At 31.4% G+C, this 19,967-nt stretch overlaps 1 protein-coding gene across 2 annotated transcripts in view; it reads right to left on the reverse strand.

The window, feature by feature from the left end:
* PolA1 (DNA polymerase alpha catalytic subunit) overlaps positions 1–19,967 on the reverse strand; it is a 108,545-nt gene that overhangs the window by 79,048 nt on the left and 9,530 nt on the right. For both annotated transcript variants that reach the window (XR_015040174.1, XM_085812724.1), the window contains exon 3: positions 2,938–3,034. Coding sequence is in view for 1 of the 2 variants with exons in the window: in XM_085812724.1 (XP_085668850.1) it covers positions 2,938–3,034 (97 nt within the window). In the remaining variant the exon portion in view is untranslated. The remainder of the gene's footprint in view (positions 1–2,937; positions 3,035–19,967) is intronic.

The following is a 19,967-nucleotide window of genomic DNA, read 5'->3' on the forward strand; positions in this document are numbered from 1 at the left end:
AGAACAATCTAAAATTAACCAAATCACAGATTAGATGTACTTATGCATCATACTTAGTATAAATACTCTTTGCAAGCAACTACATCTTTTAAAAACCAGTGTACATAAAATTAAACATATTTAACTATGACTGCATAAATGTCTACCAAGATGATTTGATATGTGTGAAAATAAAGATTGTGATACTTCAAGCTCAGTTGTGTTAAATGCGTCATCATGCCTTTACCCTCAGCCTCTACTGTCTTCTCAGCCATGTTTACAGTCACAAATTTAAAGTACCAAATCCCTCCTACAAACTTAAAATATCACACAGACACATATATACATATATATATATATATATATACAGTCCTAGCATTTATAATGTCAAAATGCCTGTGAAGAGTTAAACTGTCTTTTCTTATCTTATACATGTGATTAACCTACAAAATAAAAGGCAGCGACTTTGAATATTGTATGTACTGGAAGCAAAAGGTTTAGAATAAAAATGAATTACTGAATATGCTAAAATTTGATGTTGAACAGAACATATTTAACAGAAGGTGACATTAATATGTGCCTACATTTGTTGCTATATTCACTACTTTGATATATTTATACCATGTTCAATCCTTTTTATAAAGAAAGCTACATGTCCTAGAAATACTTTTGACAGGTACATGAAATTTCTTTTTAATTGGTACTTTAACAATAAGGAATGCAAGTCCCATCTTTTAATTCCTATAATATATAAACTTTAATTCAAATTAAAATGATGAATTAATTCAAACTAAAATGATGAATTCAAATTAAAATGATAAAATGATGAATGAAAAAAAGTGCTTTAATAATGTAAATTAACTCAGATTGTTCTGTTGCTGGAAACATACTTATGCAAGTCAAGAGTAAGCATCAGAACATAAAGTAAATGAAGAAATCTCTGGTGAGTAGAAAAACGCAAAAATTCTCTCTCTATGTGAATGTGGGAAAAGATATTCTCTTAATATATTTACTCAATATATAAAAAACATATACCGAATACAGTCAAAAGTCGTTAATCCGGACTCGTTGGGACTTCGGCGATTCCAGATTATCAATTTTTCCGGATTATAGATCATCAGTTTAAATCTGGTAAGATGACATGCAAAAATTATAAAATTAAAAATATGAAACCATAATTTATGAAATAAAGAACAATTATGATCTAAAGGGTATCAAAATTTACAAAAAAAAAAAAAAAAAAAAAAAAAAAAAAAAAAAAAAAAAAACTGAATATTTATTTTATTTTATTAAACATTTCTTTCAATGTAAGTTGCTTAACCTTTTAACTGTCATGCCCGAGATTGGTGTTCGAAAATGTCACGCCCGAGTATTTCTCGGGGTAAATTTTTTTTTTTTTTTTTTTTTGAGTGCATCGTATTGTCATACCCGAATATATATCGGGAGATGTTTATTTCGGCTACATTTGGTTTTTCCAATAAAAAAATTTGACAATTTGTGTACCCAAATCATCAAAATAACTTGACAGTTAAAGGGTTAAGTTGCTTCATTTTTTATGTGATAATACATTCTCTGTAATTCTATAAACAGACATAATTTCTTGCTCAGTTACAAAGTTCTGCTGTTCAAGTCCTATAATTGCTGTGTCGAGAACACCGACTAATTTGTCAATCAAAATTTTTTTGTTTTCAATAACCTCTGTCACTTTGTTTGCTATCGGAAGTGAATTATAATGACAAGGAATTTGATTTAAATCATATCAGAATACATCGAGATGAAATACTACATTTAGTAAGGAATTATAAGCCAAATAAAATAAAAACATCTGCCCTGAAGATAAGGATAGTGCTGACAGATCAACTTCCAATTCATTGCGCGCCGCGGCGTTAAAGATAAAGTTTAGATAAACAAAGAATATGCCTTTATCCATTTTTTGCAACAATTCCACTTTTTGTTTAACGGACTTTGAAAAATACTTTCGCTTTGTAGATAGATCCTTTACACATTAGTAAATATATATCAGAAATTCTATTTGACATAATCGAAAGTTCAAGCTTACTTTTATAAAATTGCTCTAACAATCTGCAAAAAATAATAAGCCGAATCCATTTCGAAGATTAAGGAACAATGCAATCTGCAACATTAACTGAATTAGATAATTTTAGCTTAGCTTATACCGTCCGTTATACATTAAACGTGCATGCGTAAACGTATTATGCGCATGCGCACACACATATTCGCAGCTGTAAAGGTCTTACACGCATGTGACAACGCGACGCATGCGCAGAATGTTAGTAGCTTTGAGGTCCGAATTATAGATCATTCCGGATTATGGGTGTCCGAATTAACGACTTTTGACTGTATAATGAATGATACAGGTAACCTTAAGTTTTATATGAATACAACACAGAATCTTATTTTATTTATAGATAAGGATAGATTTGAATACAGCAGATAAGGATACTAGATCTTTAACAATGCATACTGCATCTTAACTTATTGTCTGACTATGGTTATCACAACCTTGGCTGCAAAAGTGCATATATGGAGATCAAATAATTTATTTTATCTGCAAGGGTATGAAATTTTGTATGATTTCTATTATAATTTATTCAAGACAGGCTTTTAAGATGTTTTACCATTAGTTGAGGAGTCTGATATCAAAGAAATACAATTTGATGCTCAGAAAACAAAGCCTTGAAGATGTCCTTGAAACAACCTGTGTACTCCCAAGCTACCTCTCAGATATATACTTTTCCAATTCATATTATTGTTAGAATAACTCTTAATAATTAAATAATAATAAACAAAATGCATTAAAACACTGAACTTGTGTCATTATCAAATCAAAATAAATCTAAAGACTGTGGTCTTCTAAAACTGCAATATATAATTTTTTTTAGAATCATTTAAACTAATCAAACATTCATAAGAAAAAAAAGAAAAAAGAAACTTTACTGTCATCAACAATCCAATTATCCTCTTGCCTTTCCTGCACTAGACGTGAATATTCTTTTTCTGAAACTTCTTCATAAACAGGAGCTTCCTCAACAACCTACAAAATTTTAATTATTCAAATTTATAATAAAAACATAATTTTCATTAGTTAAGTTATGAAAATTTTTGATTTACATAAATATATTATTTAACCAACAATCATTGTAGACAGAATGCCATACTATCCCTTTTACACAGTTTTAGGAATAACACAGATTCAAATCATTTACTAAGTGCTATCAACTTAAAAGATAATAACAAATTTAGTCACAATCTATCCATATTACAAAACTGATGTAACATAAAAAATTTAGTTGAAATTCAAGCTAGAATTTGGAGAAATTAACCTTTTCATAGAGAAGTATTAATACAAATTTCTCTTTTTCAAATATAATATTATCATAAATTTATATAAAATATTGAGCAACAAAGAATTTATATACAAATACAAGTAAAAAATAAATTATTTGACAAAGTTAGTGATTTCCAAACCTTTTAACTTTATGATGTAATTACCTACATTTATAATTTAACATTAATATATGTATATGATTGCTTTGGGGAGGGGGGCAGACAGAAATAAATTTCTAGAATAGAATAAAGCAAAAATGAAATAATTATAAATAAATACAAGGCAATTAAAAATATCTAGCAAACATGCATAGGCAGGTAGAGGGGATAGAAATAAACACATTTTTTAATTCAATGCATGTTCAGAAATGGCATGCCAAGAATCCTCATACCATAAATCCTCATTTTCTTCCTGATTGTCAAATAGTACGTATCACTACATGAACACAGAAATAGTCAATATGTATTTTGTCATTAAGATTGGTTAAAATTAAGCACTTACTCAAAGGAGGTACGTCCACCAGCAGCCGAGCGGTAAAGTCGCTGAACACTGGTAGTTTGGTCCGAGGTTCAAATCCCACGAACAGGCTGGCTGCATGGGTGTTTTCGTGGTTTTCCTCATGTGTAACGTGTATACGAGCCAGTTTCCCTTAGAAAGTCCTCCACGAAGGCATCCCTCCCCTTAGGCAGATAGCCCTAGTGTGCTTTGCCATAATTAAATACACCAACACCAAAGGAGGTACAGAGAGGCAACTCCCAAGTACTTGCATTGAGCAGCTCCTCTATTTTCTTCCACAAAATGTTTATCAGCAAGCTCTGCACTTATGTAACAATGCATACCACTTAGAATTCATATATGAAATTATGATTTAAGCCAGCAGAATGCCTTTATCTACTGCTAAACAGTGCTTGTACCATCTCAATGCACCATTCTATACATGCATTCCATTACAAATCTGTTTATTTAGGTTCTCTCTAAATGCTTTATATTTTTTTGGTAGATACTGTTTGTTATGTTAAGTAATTATGTAATAGAAAAATGCTCTCCCCCACCAAATGCAGATTACAAAGGCAACTGCAAACAGAACAAGCAAATATGAAAGAAAACAGAAAAAAAAAAAAAAAAAAGAAAAGAAAAGAAAAAAAAAAAAAAAAAAAAGAGGCCATGGTATAATCTATAAATCTATTTTGTGTATTGCCACCCAACATCTTTCCCAGAGTGATCCAGCATTAAATGCAGGGCAACAACTCAGATGTGAGGCATCCATTTCCTCATGAAGGTTGCACGGTTTATAAAGTGGAATGTTGGGATAGTGTTCATTCGATGCAGATGTTTTAAAAGGCAATCATGGCAGTAACAAGCAACAGATTTCTTTTGGGGCCATAAAGAAATGTAAAAAATTCTGTTAATCCATATTTTACAACAGTTCTCTTCAGAAACATCTTTAGAAAAAACTTCTCTGTAGTAATTTTTTATTACTCTTTTCGCAGTGTAAAAAGAGATGTGGTTGTCAGTTATTTGGACAATATTGCCCCTTTTTTTTGGCCAAAAAAATCTGCCTTATCATTCTCATGAAGTCCACAGTGTGATAGTATCCGCTGCAAGGAAATGTCTTTGCCCTCCTGAGCTAAGTTGTTTAGAAACTGCTGACATTTTATATAATCAACAGACATTGATAATTCAAAAGAAGAAATGTCTAGAAGAGCAGGTTTAGAATCAAAGATTAAGACAACTATGCAGATGGCCGTGATCTCAGCATAGAACAATAAGTAGCACATAACAGAATATTCGGCACTATTCTGTTTTGAGGACCGTAAAAAAAAAAAAAAAAAAAAAAAAAAAGGAGCCAAATTATTGTTGATGCCAGTGCTGCCAAAAACAATTGGGGCAACCCTAATGCAAGAAAGGAAGTATAATAGTAAATAACTATCTAAAGATTATTGTTTTAATTTATATGAAAGGTGAATTTGATATAATACTTTTTCATTATTATAATTTTTAAAAAATCTGATGTGTACACCACATGACTTCCTTGTACGGAATATTAAATTATATGCATTTTTCTTGCATTTCATTTAAACTTATTGGATTGAATTAAGCCTACTTCACCGACAGCGCATAAACCACAATAGAATAAATGCATTCTTTAAAATTCACTCTAGTATTTGTTTACCATAGCGACGCTCTGGCGCTAGATTCACTTAAAAATTATTATTGTAATTAAATTTGTATTACTGTTAGTTTGCATGCAGTGCTTCAGTACAAATTTAAAATTTTCAGAAAATATAGTTAGTTCTTTCTTTATAAAACAAATTCTTATACACTATTAAGTAAAATAAATCAAGAAAGATAATCACCTATGTATAAAGATGACACACTGAAAATTTCATATATGTATGACAAAAACAATTTGACTTATTAAAACTCGAAAATCAGCTAAAATTCTCACTTTTTGTGTTGCACAAAACTGATGACTCCCCTTCAGTATTATATTTCGTTCACATTATAACTCATAATGCACAAAATTTATATCATTTAAAGAACAGAATTATCTAATCGTTGCCTCATGTTCTATTCAAATACTATAATAAAGCTAGAATGATGTATAAAAGAAATTAAGCAAAAAAAAAAAAAAAAAGAAAAAGAAAAAGAAAAAAAAAAAAGAAAGAAACAGTTTTTCACAGACGATTGAGTATTTCTCATTTAATTAATTCAGTTCTCACTTCGCAAGAAGGCAAAAATACATAAAAACTCAAAATATCTATATTAAAAATTACGAAGTAAATCTCAAACACTTATTTTCTCGAAAAAATTCCAGAAAGAATTAAGCATGATTTAATTGTCAATAATAAATGAATGTGTTATCTTTGTTGTTGCGAAGCTAAGTTTCTCTAGATTGGCAACAAATCCACTAGTCTCCTGTTTCAAATGTAAACATCAATGGCCACCATTAAAAAAGGCTTAGCGGCAATTAAACAACTTTAAAATTGCTGATAATTCTAAAAATATTGCACACAGATTTACTAAAGGCATAAAATCCTTAACCGGAAGATAAAAACAACATAATTAAATCATTTTTAAAGCAAAAAATGTACAATTTACAAACATATAAGAGTAAAGAAACCGAGATCACTGAGCCGGGTAACAGAGTAGATATATATATAAATATATTTATATACGTTTGGTGCAGCCAATTGCAATTAAAGCAGTCCTATATACAAAATTTCAACGTTCTGAGGCTACTCGTTTTTGAGTTATGTGAGATACGTACACACGCACATACGTTCGTACAGACGCCACGAAAATTCTCTTCAGAATTAACTTTAAAGCAGTTTTATAATTTTTTTGAAGGAAAAGAGTATTTTATTCTGTCCTTACGTACAGATATTATGCAAAAACATCCTAAATTGCATTCGATAGCGGTCAAAATGGATATTTTCGTTGAAATATGCCGCCTGAAACTTTTTGCGATTACAATACTTCCTTTTTACTTCGTACAAGGAATTAAAAAGGCTAAACATAACTGAATGGAAGCATAAGAGTAAATAACTATTTCAGATCATTATTGTGTTGTATTTTATATGTGTTGGGTACGTGCTCAGTGATGATTACAAGTACATTTCTCATCTACTATTCTATATTACAGTTATGGTTAAAGATAATAATAGATACAGTTACAGTTACATATATAACATCTCCCTTTTTTATAAAAAATAATAATAGTAGTAAAATTAAACATATTCTTTTAAATAATAAGGTTTCTTAACAGTCCTACCAGATCGAGTGACGTAGTTATGTCCATTTGAAAAATTTGATGATACTATACCTCTTTCACTATTTGGTGACACAACACTTCTGTTAGATTTTGAAGGACTTACAGGCACATCTAAATTTGTAGTGCTCCTACTATTTTCATGTATCTCGGGTTCATCTATAACTTCATTCTCATAGTTGTTTTGTATTGTAAACTCTTCCTGATTAGTTCCTTTAAGAAGGTCTCTTCTGTTCCTTTCTACAATTCTTCCATCTGTTCTTATAATCCTATATGAACGTGGTCTTTCTGCTTCTTCTATAATTTTCCCTCTTTCATTTAGTTTTTTCCCTTTCTCTTTTATGTAAACATGATCTCCTGTTTTCAGTGGTTTTAATGGTTTTGCATTCCTATCATAACAACTTTTTTGTAAGGTTTGTCTCTTCAGTAAGTGTTTATGATCTTCATATCGTTTAGCTTGGACAAAATTCTCTTTTATAGGCATCAATCCATTTACTTTTCTTCCAAACATCAATTCTGAAGGTGACTTAATTTCATCTGAAATAGGAGAGTTACGATATTCCAGTAATACTAAATATGGATCCTTGTTGTCAACTACAGCTTTTTCTAACATTCGCTTGACAGTTTGAATATGTCTTTCAACCATTCCATTAGACTGTGGGTATTTTGGACTTGAAGTTCTGGTTTCAAAATTCCATCTTCTTGCAAAATCTTTATATTTCCTGCAATTATATTGTGGACCATTATCCGAATATACTATTTTCGGAATACCATGTCTTGCAAAAATTGATTTCAATTGCTTTATCACTGCTACACTTGACAAATCTTCCAAATGTCCAATTTCAACATATTTGCTAAAATAATCTATAACTATTAGATAATCCCTTCCTTGAAAGTAAAAGAGGTCTGTTCCCAATACTTCCCATGGACCATTAGGTATTTCTTTAGATATCATTGGTTTTTTAGTATTAGCTTTTTGTAAACTTAAACATGTTTGACAATTCAGTACCAAATCTTCAATTTCTTTGGACATTCCTGGCCAATATAATATTTCTCTTGCTTTGATCTTGCATTTTACTACTCCTAAATGACCATAATGAATTCTGCTTAACATATCTTTTCGTAAACTTCTTGGTACAACAACACAGGAATTTTTAAATATTAATCCATTTGCTTCTGATAGTTCTTCTCTGAAGTTAAAATATGGTTTTGCCAGTTCTGGAACCATACATTTTTCATCTGGCCATCCAGTTTTAATTAATTTTCTTAAAACTTGTAGTTCTTCATCTTTTTCTGTTTCCAGTTGAAAAACTTCCATTTTACCATTAGACATTGGTATACATTCTACAACCAGTGCCACATGAGCTTCTATATCTCCTTCAAAGAAATCAGATTCTTCATCAGTGAATGATCTTGATAATGCATCCGCTATAAAAAGTTCTTTTCCTGGTTTATATTTTATCTCAAACTGATATGGCTGTAATCTTATACGCATTCTTTGTAGTCTTAGAGGACATTTATTTAATGGCTTTTTAAAAATTGATTCCAGTGGTTTATGGTCACTTTCCACAGTAATATTTTTTCCAAATATATACTTGGTAAAATTTCTCACACGCAAATACAATAGCTAAAGTTTCCTTTTCAATTTGAGCATAATTCTTCTGTGTATCTGTTAATGCCTTAGATGCATATGCCACTGGTAAATTATTCTGCAGTAAGACTGCTCCTAGTCCTTCTTGAGATGCATCTACAGATAAAACTACTGGCATGTTTATATCATAATACTGTAAAACTGGTTTATCTTTTAGTCTTCTAAATGCTTTTTCATGTGTTGCATTCCAGTTCCAGATAACTTGTGTTTTCAACAAATCTCTTAAACATGATGTCAATTCTGATACATTAGGTATAAATCTAGAAACATATGTAATCATTCCTAGAAAAGTTTCTAATTCTTTCACATTTTTTGGTGGTTTTATATCTAGAATAGCCTTAATTTTGTCTTCATCTGGTTTTAAACCATCTTTAGAAAATATATGTCCCATATATTTCACTTCATTCAGCCCAAATTTACATTTATTTAAATTAAATTTAACATTCTTTTCTCTGGCTCTGTCCAACAACTTCTTTAATCTTGAATCATGTTCTTTTTTATCTTTACCCCAAACTAATAAGTCATCTATATATATTTGAACTCCTTCTAAATCACTAAAAATTTCAGAAAAACTTCTGTGGAAAACTTCTGGTGATGAACTCAGTCCATATGGCAACCTTAAAAAACAATATCTACCAAATGGAGTGTTAAATGTAGTAAATTCACAACTTGAATCTGACAGTTTAATTTGCCAAAATGCTTTGTTTGCATCTAAAATACTAAAGACCTTTACATTTGTCATTTGAGATGAAATTTCTTCAAAGGTTGGTATGTGATAATGTTCTCTCAGTATATTTTAAGGTGCTGAGGATCTAAACACACTCTTAAATTTCCATCCTTTTTCCTTACTACCACTAATGAATTCACGAATTCTGTTGGTTGGTTAACTTTCTTTATAATACCATCTTTTTCCATTCTTGCTAATTCCTTTTTTAATGGATTTAATAAGCTACGTGGAATTTTCCTACAGGGTTCTATTTTACCAACAGCTCCTGGTTTTAATTTAATATGATATGTATATCCAGTTAAATTCCCAGTTCCTTTAAACAAATCTTGATATCCTTTTAAAAGTTCTGGTAACTTTTCATTAGAATCAGGATTTACTGTACAAATTCTTTGTATTAGGTTTAATTTTTGCAATGTAGGTAAACCTAAAATAGTTGGAACAGTTTTATCACATGCTACAACTTGAAATTCTATTTCATCCTTGTCTCCTTTCGATGTCTCGCATAATAATTTACATTTTCCAACTACATCAATTGTAGTACCATTGTAATTATTTAAAGTGACTTTTGATTTAGTCAAACCTTTCTCTCTTAAATTTAATTGTTTAAATTTAGGCAATCGTAGCACATTACACTGAGCTCCAGTATCCAACTTAACAAATAAATATTTAGATATGTTTACTTTTAGTTTTTCAAACCATTCTGTTTTATTTTTAGAAAATGGAATTTTATCTTCTACTGACCCTAAAATATATTCATTACCATCATTATGTAACTCATGCTCAAAATTATTCTGTACAACATTAACATTTTTATAAGTGCACATTTTAGAAAAGTGATTTTTCTTTTTACAGTACAAGCAAATCTTATTATAAGCAGGACAGTTGTATAACTTATGAAAAGTTCCACATTTTCTACATGGTTTTGGATTATTGTACTTATTTCCTTGATAGTTTGAAGAAGATTTAGTACTTTGTTGCTTTTGTTTTACATGAAAGTCTTTCTTACAATGCTGACTTTTTTCCTCTGAAGGTCGAAATTTATTACGTTTGATAGCTTCTATTTTATTTTCTTCAGTTAAAGTTTTCAGCTGAAGCTCTGCTAATTCAGAAGCTTTACACATTTTAATACATTTCTCCAATGTTAACTGATCTTCCCTTAATAATCTATCTTTGAGATTTTTATTTAGAATTCCACTTACTATTCTATCCCTTATTAAACTATCTTTTAATTCTGCAAATCCACAGTTGCTACTTAATTTCTTTAAATCGGTTAAGAAATCATCAAACGATTCACCTACATGTTGTGTTCGACAGAAAAATATATGTCTATCAACACTTTCGTTTGCTTTCGGTATGCAAAAATTTTCGAAAGCTTCAATTACTTTGTCAACATCCTTCTTATCTTCTTCACTTAAATTAAAAGTATTAAATTTTTCAAGTGCTTCTTCACCAATTATATGCAATAAAATAGCTACTTTAATTTCAGGTGATTTAGTAATACCACCAGACGCTAACATATAAATTTGGAATTTTTGTTTCCATTTCTTCCAATTTTCGCTTAAATTTCCTTCGAAACTTAGATTACTTGGTGGCTTTAATCCATCCATATTTAATTTAGGACTTTAAATAGTTTATATATACATATTTTTAGCCACTTCCAATAAAAATAAACAACTCACTTACCAGCGATATAAGTTTCGATTTCACTGTAAACAACTTCCCATGATGTTTTTGTTTAGAACATCTTTACCGAGGTTCTTCAAACAAGATTTTCTTTTTTAATCAAGGACGAGCTGCGCCATGTGTTGTATTTTATATGTGTTGGGTACGTGCTCAGTGATGATTACAAGTACATTTCTCATCTACTATTCTATATTACAGTTATGGTTAAAGATAATAATAGATACAGTTACAGCTACATATATAACAATTATTATAATTTATATAAAGAAGGCTAAACATAACTGAATGGATTCCTGCATCGCTATTTCATTACCGTGTTATCGCTAAAGTATAATTTCATCTTGTTGATTGTTCAAACATAATTTTCTGCAATAAATGATGCCTTTTCTTTGAAAAAATTCTATTGCAGGCTTTTAGTCATGGGCAATTCCCAAATTGTTAAATCCATGGGATATTAAAAAAAAAAAAAAAAAAAAAAAAAAAAAAAAAAAAAAAAAAAAAAAAAAACTATTATTTCAATGATGTCTAAGAAACATAGAACTATCTAAACTTACGCAATTTGAAATTAGCACGTACACTAGATTTGGTGTGTTTGCGCATACATTTTCGCTGCAGTTTTTTATGGTCCTCAAAACGGAATAGTACCGAATATTCTATGTAATTATATAACAGAAAAAAGCTTCAAAACATTTCATACTCAATAAAAATTTATTTTCCAATAATTGTAACATAACAGCTCACACTTTCAAAACCCTGTGTCGAGGGAAACACTCAAGAGCTATCTACCTCAGACAGGTTATTTTCACAGCAGATTTTCTAAGAGAAGCAATCTCATACTCAACTTAAAAGCACTCTCACATTAAGAAAGCCATAAAATGCCCAAGCTGCTAATATGTTCAGTCGCTGCGAGTTAAATCCAGAAAAAAAGTTGGTGAGGATGTGAACATAATAAAAAGAATTTTTCTTTGCTAATTGAATTACACTTCTCGTAGAATTTTATCGCATTGTGATAAAACAACAGTACATACAGCCATCCAATTTTGAATGACGTAACCCTACTACAAATATGGGGATGTGGAAGACCAAATTTGAAATTTGTTTTATTATCGATTTCCTATTTTGTAAATCTTTTAACGAATTTTTGATTAACTAACTCAAGGATTTCAAAGTGAACAATGGCAACGTTGTACAGAAAAAACATTTTTATCTCCAGCACGTGAGACTGCACCAAAACTATTTTACGGTATTGCTCTTGAACTGAATTTTATGGTTTAAGTGCAAAAAACATGATATTTAATAAATAAAGGTAACAGACAAATTGTTAAAAAAACATCCCTTTGGATGTAATTTAAAATCTGAAAACTTTCAGAGTTTTCCCCCCCCCTTTGCAGGAAGGGTGGAGGAGTTTGATGTTTACATTTACTTTTCTGTTAAACATAAAATACAGAAAGTAACAAAAGTAATTTACCGTAATTTTTGGAAGAAATGCTGCAGCATTTACATGTTTAAAACTTAAATTTTCAGCGGGTGCGGCATTTCTACCCATGCGGCATTTAGGTGCACTAAAAATAAAATATTTCCTATGATGGTCATTGTACATTGTTTGGATGGCCTTGTCATTGTGCATAGACTGGTGCTGTTCCCACACAAAAGACCACTCAGTTGCTTTTTGCGAACGTTATTTTGTTTACATTCTTTTCCTTGAACGGACTTACATGCCTTATTCACCCTAAACGAGATCTCAGAACAATAACATTCTTTCCTCTTTCAAATCAACATTCTCATCAGTTTGAATAGTCTCTCTCCTCTGCCACTCGATGAATCTTCCAGGACCCATCCTCTCCCCACCCCTGCCTTTTCTGCAATTTTTTTCAAAGGCGGACGCGACTCCACCTGCCTCGCAATAACGAACTCTGACATATTTCCCCTTCAGCATGAATCGATTTTTCCTCCTATTCTGCCAGATACAGATCCCATCAGTTTGGGTACAAGTACTTATTGGATAGTTTTTAAGAAACAAGGGAGTGGAAAATTTTTGAAAATGTCACCTAAACTGCACAGAAGCTATACTGCTGGTTTTAAGCTTAATGTAATTTCACGTGCTGAACAAATTGGAAATAAAGCAGCAACTCAAGAGTTTGAAGTGGAAAAAAAAGATGTATTCGACGTTGGAGAACTGAAAAAGAACTTCTTAAAAATATGCCACAACAGAAACGAGCCAAAAGAAGTGGTACTGTAAGGTGGCCAAATCTAGAGGACAACCTTGCAAACTGGATAAAGGAGCAACGAGGAAAGGGAATGGCAATTTTGGCTGTAAAAATTCGCTTATAAGCAAAATTTATAGCAAAACAAATTAACATAAATGATTTCAAAGGAGGTGTAGCAGATTCATGAAAAGAAAAAATATTTCTGTGCGTACTAGAACAACAATCGGGCAACAAGTACCCATGGATTGGCAGGATAAAAAGGCATCTTTTCTAAAATATGTGACAGATATTATTGGGGGAAAAAAAAAACTTCTTTGGTCACAGATAATAAATATGGATGGAACGCCGTTAGCTTTCGAATCTCCTGCAAACAGAACTGTTGATGAAACTATGCAAAAACTGTATCTGTGCTTACTACGGGGCATGAAAGAACATCATTTACATGTGTGTTAGCTTGTGCCGCAAACGGTAACAAGCTAAAGCCGATGATCATTTTTAAACGAAAGACTATTCTGAAGGGAGATTTTCCTAATGATGTAATTATTTGTGCAAACGAGAACGGCTGGATGTGCGAAACAACATGCATGAGTGGCTATAAAACGTTTGGCAGTGTAGTATGGGATCTTTTTTCCAACCAAAAGGGTTATTAATAATGGATTCCATGCGTGCTCAGTTACTTAAGTCAGTGAAAACCAGATGTCAAAAATTTATCTACGACCGTAGCAATAATTCCTGGTGGTTCGACAAAAATCTTACAACCGTTAGATTTGTCAGCTAATAAATCCTTCGAAGCTGAAGTCCGAAAGCGGTGGGAGTGTTGGATGAGTGAAGTATTGTATACGTATACCAAAAGCGGCAAAATGCATAGAGCATGTTATGAAGAATTTGCAAAGTGGGTAGGAAGTGCGTGGAAATCGGTAAAAACATCGTCAATAATAGCAGGGTTCAAAGAAGCTGAAATTATATCCTTAGAAAAAGAGACTGTAAACCAGAGGATGAATGTGACGATCTGGAAGACTTGGACTTAGATCAGGATTTACTAAATCTTTTTAATTCAGATAGTGAAGAATCAGATTTTGATGGCTTCATATGATGTATAGTTTGCTGTAATTCCTTTTTAAGTAAAATTTAAAATTTCCTTTTGTCATCCAAATTTAATATTTCGTTGTTGCAACATTTTTTATAATATAATCTGAGTATGACAAATATGGACTTCTTTAGTGGTTAAATATAAGTATGTACATGAAGGTAAATATATTTTCCACATTTCTTACCTTTAATTTATTTTTGAGTTATGGTTTCATTTCTGCATTTTTCTTAACTGGTATGTCATATATCAGGACTTTGGTTGAGATTTTGCATCTATACGGCCCCCGACGATGTCACGCGCAATTTAATCTATTGCGGTGTTTCTGTGTAATTTTAATTTTTTCACGCCATTTTTCTCGAGTGCGGCGTTTTTGCTGATGCGACCTTTCTTCCGGAAATTATGGTATTACTGTTGCATAATAACAAATTGAATATAAATTAGCTCAGATCCTAACCAGAGGTTAATTAATAAAACATTAATTCACTGACTCCTGTTTCTATAACAAAAGCTTTCCAATGTAAATCTAAATTTACTTTTTTTATGGCAACAGCCATTCAACTTTTTATTAGTGCCCCAATTATTAAATTTTTATACAAAATATTTGATGTTCTTATTCCTACCAGGAATGTGCAATCTACTCACAAAAACTGATTAAAGAAACAAATACACTTCACAATGATAGTAACCAAATGGCGATTCAACAAAACCAAGTAATAGTTTCTTTCAGGAATTTCTTCCAGGAAAGTTCACACAGTTCAGTGTTTTAGATACTATACAAATCAAGTAAGAGTAAAGTCTTATGCAACATGTTTGTTGAACTAAAGTTGCTTTTTTACCTAGTTTTAAATTTTACAATGGCACTCTTCCAGTTTGGCAAGCATATAATGTGGTTATAGCACCCAGAGAGTTTAAGATCAAAATGCTTCAGTTTATGGTTCAGAACTTCAGTAACTAATTTGTAGTCCATTTCTGAGGGCAAGGGTTCAAATCCCACTTCTGATTTCTGTTAGTTACTTCTGTATTTAAATAAATCACTCATAAGAGATTTTTAAAAGACAAACATTTATTAAAAGATAAACCGTAGTCGTAATTTAAATAGGCCTATACATAACTTGTTCTTAAACGTATTGTAAATATCATAACAGACATTCTTACTGCATCGTATCTATATATATTGATCATTCATCTTTTTTAATGTAAAACAGAACGACATCCAGAAATAGCTGCTGCCATTTCTCAGTAGCTATTCTGCCTAATAACGATAAATAATTTACAATCATGCTTACATTCGACCATCCTGATTTTCAATTGTAATCAATTGAACCAAATCTCAACACACATTACAACAATAACAAAGGAAAAATGGTATTTACGTATTAACGCAACCAGGCCAAAATTCGCATAAATTGACAAATTTGGCGACCCTACTTACGGCAACCCTACGTCGTATAACCCTACGTCATATACTTATGGCAACCCTACGTCGTATGTGGAGATTCACAAAATTTTCCTGCATTTCCGTGCACATTTTTGTAATTTATGAGAAAATAGCAGTGTACATGGATAAAGTCAAGAGTGTGCGCAATGCCATTTTTGTGCAATTCTGGGATGTATTTTTAAGTAAAAATAAGTTGACGAGTACATGGTTTCCGGTTTAGAATTTGAATAAGTTGCAAAATTATTTTTTCGGCGGAAATCTTTTGGCTATTGCTTTTAGCACTGATTGAAAACTGTATTCGCCATAACCATGTACACGTCGACTTATTTTTACTTAAAAAAACGTCCCAGAATTGCACAAAATTGGCATTGTGCACACTCTTGACTTTATCCATGTACACTGCTATTTAATAAATGTACATTTTCTTTCTATTCATACTTTTTTACTCAAACTTACAAATCGGGCCAACCTGGTTGCGATAATACATAAGTACCGGAAAAATTATAATAAAAGTGAAAATAAAATTAAATATAATTTTTAAAAAGGTTCTTATAAGTCCTACACAAATCTCTATAACAGTGGTTTACATACAATTGTTGCTTTTTAAGTTTGTCATAATAGTCGTCATCATATTCTGCACTTCTGGAAATGATGGCCTCTGAAGATCAGGTTCTAGGATGTGAATCACCTCAGCAAGGCCTTCGACGTCCCATTCTTGGTCTGTAAGGTGGATGAGGTCCAAGAGAGATTGAAAAATTAGCAACGCCTTCGCCGGGAATCGAACTACGGACCTCTGAAATACCGGCTCAATATGCTCACCGCTACACCACGAAGGCATGCTAGGAAGGCGGGAAAAATACCTTATATACTCCCCCTTTTAAAGGACAACTGGGGTTTGGAGAAGACCCAATTGCCAAATTCTGGGTGAGGAGAATCATCATCCAACCCCCTTTTAGTTCGGCTGCCACCGTAGAGATGTTAAGTATTTTTTTAAAGCAAGAGAGATTGAAAAATTAGCAACGCTTTTGCCAGGAATCGAACCACGGACCTCTGAAACACCGACTCAGTGTGCTGACCACTACACCACGAAGGCACGCTAGGAAGGCGGAAGAAATACCTTATAAGCCTTGACCACATGGCTGCCATTCTTCATCACCTGCTTCTGGATCTTTGGTAGATGTTTCGCCTTCCACTCTACTTTGGCTGCATTCAGTGTCACTTCTACGATAGCAGACTTTGCTTTAAAAGTACCGCTGATAAAAATTGCTTAGGAGCCAAATGACTGCCTCTTCCAGCTCTTGGTATGCTTTCTTCGTTTTTTTCCCCCCCTTTCATTTTGTTCATCTTCATTCCCATTGCATTCAATGCTTCGTGGAGACAGACCCCCTATAATACTGCTTGAATAAAGGATGACACAACTGCCTTTGTATGGGCCTTCACGGTTATGATTGCTGCTCATTACCCCTGGATCTGACTATCATAACTTCCGTCATTCTGTCTTTGACACGAAGTGGAGTTTAGGGAACCATCTGCCATAGTATCAATTTCTATCTGTAGCTTAAGAACTAACTCTCATTGAAGTGCTATTCAGTTCAATCACATTTGCAGCTTCCTTCCCCTTCTCTTGAACAACATCATATTCATCTAATTCACCATCTACCACAATTTGAACAACTATTTTGGGATTTTTTTTTTTTTTTTTTTTTTTTTGTTATTGCAGTTTATTGAACAAATATATCTTCTTTAATATCTGTTTTTGCTAAGCTTGGGTATCTTACCTCAGAAATATTCAATGTGAAACATTCTGCATTTATTCAACACCTAAACAAATTCTTGTTTCCGACCATTTTCAGTATTGGAATTAATCTTAATTTTGTTCAAAGTTATGGGAACATTTTCCTTAAAATTACCTAATATGCAAGAAGGATTTGAGATATTTTCCTCAACTTCTACATTTAAACATAACCTGATAGCTTCAGATCTGCTAACATACTGATCTTTAGAGAACTGGACATTTTTATCTCCAATGCTGATGAAGAAGCAGAAGTTAGAAAGGAACTAGAAAAACTACAAAAAGAAGCTTGAGATAAAACTGCATGAGAACAAGAAAAAATAAAAGCTTATTATGACAAGAAGAAATCGGGATCTCTATCATTTGAACAAAAAAAAAACAAACAGTAGTAGTTAGAAAAAATTCAAAATCTGCAGAAAAATCAACCAAAACTTAACCTAAATATTAAGGCCCGTTTCCACTGCTGCATATGCATTGCGGTGCGTATGCGTTTCTCCAATCAGCGAATGAATTCACTTTGATTGACATCTGCAATCCGGTCGGTGTGCGGTGACGGATGACGTTTGGATGGAGTTTAACAATGTTCAACTTCTATTCCTATGTCTGCGGATTCGTTGGGGTCATATGGTAAAAAAAGAACAATCAGGTGTAGTCACTAAAAATTAATGGCAGCAGAAGTAGCGATGAACGTTCGCTTAGGGAAAGAATTTTGTGCTAAAAAATACTTATTTCTGAATTAACATTATAGCGAGAAATCTGCGTGCTGAAAAAGACAGCAATCAGCTGAATTTAGTTTAAAAAAAAAAAAAAAAAAGATGCGAAAAACAAGATAACTGCAACTACAGTACTTGTTCGCAGATAAAATCAGGCGTTCAAGAAATTCAGTTCAAGAAAATCAGTGGCAAAAATTATAATTCCAAGTCCATGAAATAGCAAAAATTGTCCTGACAAATTATTTCCTAGTTCTGCATACTCATTTACCTTTAATGAAAATGAATGTCTGACTATATCAAACTGCTATTAGCAAATTAGATATGATTAAAAGATTTATTTTTTTCTTTTGAAACAGGTAAAAACTAAAAATGTTAATTATAAATCAAATTTGATAGCCTTTTAAATATTCCACTGCATTAAAGAGTATGTTAAATTTGTATTTCCCTTTATAAATATATCTTTTTGGCTAACATATATTTGTAAGCACATGAAATATATTTTTAACAGCCCGTTTATCTTCAATCAGAATGCCACTTTAAAAGATAATGTCTTTTGTAAAAAATGTACTAGAAGCTGAAGAACAAACTCTGGTGAATTTTTCAGACGATAGCACACTGAAATAGGACCAAAAAATTTAGTTTTAAGAATTGATTTACTTGATGATGTATATAAGCCAAAATATGCATACGACTTCCGTGTGATGCTAGCTTAGTGGTAAAGCTGACGGTAATAATGTTTACTTTTGGGGGTCGTGAGTTCGAATCCCATACGCTTTTTGCACTCTGTCTGCAACTTTCTCAGCTTTTTGTTCCAATTTGATCTATATTCGTGTTTTATAATTTATTTCTATTATTATATGCGTTAAATATATTGTTTTATTTATGCTATTGTTTTATTTATGTTTTATTTATTTAAATTTCCCCCCGGCAAAAAAGTTTGAAAATTATATAATACTAATTTAAAGCATACCCTGTACATATATATTTGAATTTAACAAACATTTTCTATTCATAAAAAGCAAATTTTAAGTTAATTAAATTTAAATTAAATTTAATGCAAATAAATAATTAATTATTACTACGAACTAATCCACAATATCATTTAAATTCTCAGAGCATATGTAAATCAAGTGCAAGTATCAAAATCCATGAATAAATATATAATTCCAAAAATTTATTAATCCTAAAAAATTTATAAAAATGCATAAATGAATAATGGGATAGATTATTAATCCTAAAAAAATTATGAAATTGCATAAGTGAATAATAGGATAGATTATTAATCCTAAAAAAATTATAAAAATGCAAAAGTGAATAATAGGACAGATTATTAATCCTAAAAAATTATAAAAATGCATAAGTGAATAATAGGATAGCTTATTAATCCTAAAAAATTTATAAAAATGCATAAATGAATAATAGGATAGATTTAATCCTAAAAAATTTATAAAAATGCATAAGTGAATAATAGGATAAATAAATTTTTGGAATTATATATTTATTCACAGATTTTGATACTTGCACTTGATTTACATATGCTCTCAGAATTTAAATGATATTGTATAT

Source organism: Stegodyphus dumicola, chromosome 3 (assembly GCF_044657685.1).
Source record: "Stegodyphus dumicola isolate Sdum_Otavi_A_Nest chromosome 3, ASM4465768v1".
NCBI classification, from domain to species: Eukaryota; Metazoa; Arthropoda; class Arachnida; order Araneae; family Eresidae; genus Stegodyphus; species Stegodyphus dumicola.